This window comes from Arachis hypogaea, chromosome 17, assembly GCF_003086295.3.
Source record: "Arachis hypogaea cultivar Tifrunner chromosome 17, arahy.Tifrunner.gnm2.J5K5, whole genome shotgun sequence".
Classification (NCBI taxonomy): Eukaryota; Viridiplantae; Streptophyta; class Magnoliopsida; order Fabales; family Fabaceae; genus Arachis; species Arachis hypogaea.
The window spans coordinates 102876383-102880590 of record NC_092052.1 but is presented as its reverse complement, the minus strand read 5'-3'; the positions used below and the strand labels follow the sequence as shown (position 1 = coordinate 102880590).

Sequence of the window (4208 nt, the reverse complement as noted above, 5' to 3'; positions counted from 1 at the left end):
GCTAGATCAGGATTATCTTTCTTTTTTTTTTCTTAAGGCTGGATTAGGATATCTTAAAATAACAAAATTAAATTGGGCTTGTAGATCCAACTAAACTTCTAATATGGGTTAGGATGGCCCAAAAGTTAGGACATCCATGCGAGTTTAATTTCACGTGTAAAGCTAATACTACCTCAGTTAGCCCGTTTTGCTATTCCATTGGGTTATCCAAAAATTAGGCTAAATCTGCATTCATTCTGGGAAAATTATACATACGAGAGAGCAGTATACTCTACATTACAATACTGCACAAATTAGTGTGAAAATTTGTAAACAAGTATCCAACAAACAACTAGTTTTGAGGGGAAAGAGTCCCTGATGATGATGAGTTATGATTTATTTGAAGGAGGAGAGTGATGACGTTGTTGATGATGGATTATGCCACTCTCTTTCTTCACTTTGGGTTTATATCTTATGCTTTGTACCTTCTCTAATGTTTGTAAGACTTGTTCCATGGATGGTCGGTTCTTTGGATCTTCTTCCAAGCATTGTAATATAAGCTGTGCTATCTCAAAAGCAGCTTTTTTGGGATATTGTTCACTCAAATTTGGATCCATTCTCTTCTTTAATTTCCTTTTCTCGTAAAGGGAGGGCTTAACCCACTCTACTAAATTCTGTTGACCTGACGGCCTATTTGTGTCCAAAGCAATTAGGCCTGTTAACATTTCTAGTAGGACTACGCCAAATCCATATACATCACTTTTCACGTACAAATGACCTGTCAATAAATTTTTAGATTTATATATAATAATATGTCAATATCATATACAAAAATATTATGTATGTAGAGTACATATTAAAAATTAATTATTATATATTTGTATATAAATATATTATTTAATATATATTTTATGTAATTTTAATAGTTGATTTTGAATATAAGGATATAATATTCTACCATCTACACATCATTATCATTGAAGAATTCTCTAATGAATAAGATATGGTAGCAAATAGTTATATAGGATATCATGGGTAACAAATACGTTATAAAGTTCTAATTACTTATTTTTCATAACTAAATCTAAAAAATAATGTTATCACTCTCATAAATAATAATATTTCTTTTAAATTATCATTTATCTCTATTATCTTTTTTAGTAAAAAAAATATTTTTGTTATAAGGACGATTTAAAAATAACATATAATAAATTAATATTATTAATTACAAGGTAGCAATATTTGTCCAAAAATATAACTATACTATATGTATATCAAAAATTAATTATTTAAATATATAAATAATATATAAAAATTATAAAAATATAAAAATATATAATAAACAATTTGGTGATGAATTATATATATATATATATATATATATATATATATATATTTCTTAAAAAAAAATACAAAAATACTATTTGTATATTAAAATTAACCATTAAAATCAGTCACCGATGTATTTATGTATAAATACATATGTAATTTAATTTATTTTCAATATATATTTATATTCTAATATATATTTTATACTGATAACTTTTTCGTAGTTAATTTTGATGTACACATAGCATGATTCAAAAAAGGGAACATATCCATTACATGTTTTAAAGTTGAATGGTTAAAGGGGGAAAATGCAAAAACAGAAAAGAAAAAGTAGATACCTGTTGCCATATACTCAGGGGCGGCATAACCGTAGGTTCCCATGACACGTGTGGTTACATGGGATCTGCCGTTAACTGGGCCAAGCTTTGCCAATCCAAAGTCCGACAGCTTTGCGTTGTAATCCTAGGTAATCACAATACAAGCATATACTAAGTGCAACCCATGCACACAACACCATAAACCAACACAATATTATTGGATCGTAAAATGAATATGCTAATTAACGAATATGTTGTTGTTGTCACAACAAATTAAAAAAGTTAGAGAGGATTTAGTACACCATTTCTTAATTAATTAATGTGCTCAAATATGAAATCTTATTTAAGACTGTAATATCTGAGGCACATATATATATACATACCCCATCAAGAAGAATATTAGAGGACTTGAAGTCTCTATAGATTACAGATTTCTCTGACGTATGTAAGAAATCCAAGCCTCTCGCAGCTCCAATGGCTATCTTCACCCTTATATCCCATGAAAGCGGTTCTGGGCCTTTTTTGTAATTAAACAAACATATATGTTCTAGTTAATTAACCTCTGTATGTTCTCTGTATATATACTATTCAACGTAACAAGGTACGTATTTATACAATAATTAGTCTCCCTAGGCCCTAGCATTATCAATAATAATACGTTAGTTATTAGGTAAAAATTCAGGTGCGGTTGACTTTATCAACTTCAAGTGAAGTTCACTACACCTGAATTTTCACCTAGTTATTATTTCTTACTTCTGAAGAGGTGGTTTTCCAAACTGCCCTTTTGCATGTATTCGTATACTAGCAAGAATTGATTCTCCTCCCAACAATAGCCAACTAGTTTAACCAGGTTTGGATGAGAAAACTTCCCCAAGAATTTCACCTCACTCTACACCAAAAACATTACAAAAGTACCCATGTCAAACCAAACTGGCTAGTACAGTAATTATTAAGTTTAAAACAGTAATTACTCGTGCATAATACTTATTTCTTGTGGTGCATTATACGTACATAACAATTTACTTAATAAAGTAAATATATATGCATTGCTGAATGAAATGATAATATCTTTTTCAGTCAGTACTTTCAATCCAAAAGAATAAAAAATGAAACTTTCTTGGTATGATCATATGATACTTTGCTTGCCTTTGAAAGGGAAAAAAACATGTCACTACTAATTTAACACAACATTGAATTTTTGTACCATATGCGATATGTCATGCTTCTTAATTAGAATGTGCCAACTCACAATAATCAATACAGAGACTATAGATTTAATTACGGATTTAACCCCTTTTAATTTGGTTGAGAGAAAAACAAGAGGAAGATAGAAATCCAAGATAGATATTTCTTTAGATGGAATAAGGAAAATCTTTTACTCAGTCTATAAATATGTTTGAGGAGTAATGCTTTGTTATTCGATATGAATTATTTGTAGAGTTATGTTAACTGTATACCAAAGTCAGCCACCAGTATAAAATATATGCTGAAATATAAATATACTATGAAAATAAATTAAACCACACATATATTTATACACAAATATATTGGTGGCTAATTTTAATGACTGATTTTGGTGTATAAGTAGCATTTCTATTGTTTGTAGTGTGTGAAAGCTAAGGAACGAAATAAAAGGAACCTGCCATTCTTGGAGGCCTTGGAGGCTGTCGGGGTTAGACTTCTTAACGGCAACCGGAATTCCAACTCCGACTTTGGAAGGCTTGAGGGTATTTTGGTCAATCCATCCTTTAAAGACGCGACCAAAACCACCCTCACCTAACATAGTGTCCGGTCTGAAATTCCTTGTCGCAGTTTTCAGCTCATCCAATGTAAATATTCTCAGATTCGGCGTCACCTTATTATTCATCACTCCCTTCTCCTTCCTACTTTCTGATGCAAATATATATTTCTTTAAAAGAAGAAGAGACTTAAACCTAACATATATAAAGAATAAGAAAGAACGAAAGAATTCAATACCTGCAGGTGGTTTATTATTATTATGATTGGAATTAGTAGCATGATGCTCATTAATCTTGTTATTACTCGGCTTCCGGAAACAATTTCCCATTGTTGTGATTTGTGAGTGATGTAATGAACACGTTCTGATCCAAGAAGGTTAATATGTTATATATATAGCGTGAGAGTGACATTGTTGGGTTCTACGAAGAAGGAGACGAGAAATTCCAAGCAAACAGCGTGAATACTCGTACTACTAGCTACTTGCTTCGTTGACTTTGTCTCTCTAATATTTTTATTTCCTTTTCGATTCTTCTTTCTCTTTTATTATTATCAATTCATTTTTCTTTTAATTGTATCCATAAAATAAATTCATTTTATATACACCTCTTATTAAATTTATTTTTAATATATATTTTATATTCTAATTACTATATCACATACTATTAAAAAAATTATTTTAAACAATTATTTATTTTATTTTAATAATAATAAAAATATAAATTACATAAAAAATAATAATCACCGTATTATTATCACTAAAAATAATTTTTATTATAATAAAAATGCATAGATAGTAATATAATGGCAGAGATTTACATAAGCGCCACTAAATAAAAGAATTTG

The 4208-nt window shown here is 29.4% G+C and overlaps 1 protein-coding gene across 1 annotated transcript; it reads right to left on the bottom strand.

The window, feature by feature from the left end:
- Positions 1-203: 203 nt before the first annotated feature.
- Positions 204-3887, bottom strand: LOC112766808 (probable serine/threonine-protein kinase PIX13). Its single transcript, XM_025812702.3, has 6 exons — positions 3603-3887; positions 3265-3515; positions 2379-2514; positions 2009-2142; positions 1647-1770; positions 204-757 (listed from the first exon to the last, which is right to left on the bottom strand). Exons 1-6 carry the CDS (start codon positions 3691-3693, stop codon positions 369-371), a joined length of 1125 nt encoding a protein of 374 aa, XP_025668487.1. The 5' UTR covers positions 3694-3887; the 3' UTR covers positions 204-368.
- Positions 3888-4208: the final 321 nt, after the last annotated feature.

Bases quoted from the DNA above. Each gene is read 5' to 3' on its own strand.
- LOC112766808 (XM_025812702.3), bottom strand. From the start codon at position 3,693: ATGGGAAATTGTTTCCGGAAGCCGAGTAATAACAAGATTAATGAGCAT. The intron at 3,516-3,602 runs GTATTGAATTCT...TATTTGCATCAG, and splicing joins TAATAATAAACCACCTGCAG to AAAGTAGGAAGGAGAAGGGA. The intron at 758-1,646 runs GTATCTACTTTT...ATTTATTGACAG, and splicing joins CCCTGAGTATATGGCAACAG to GTCATTTGTACGTGAAAAGT.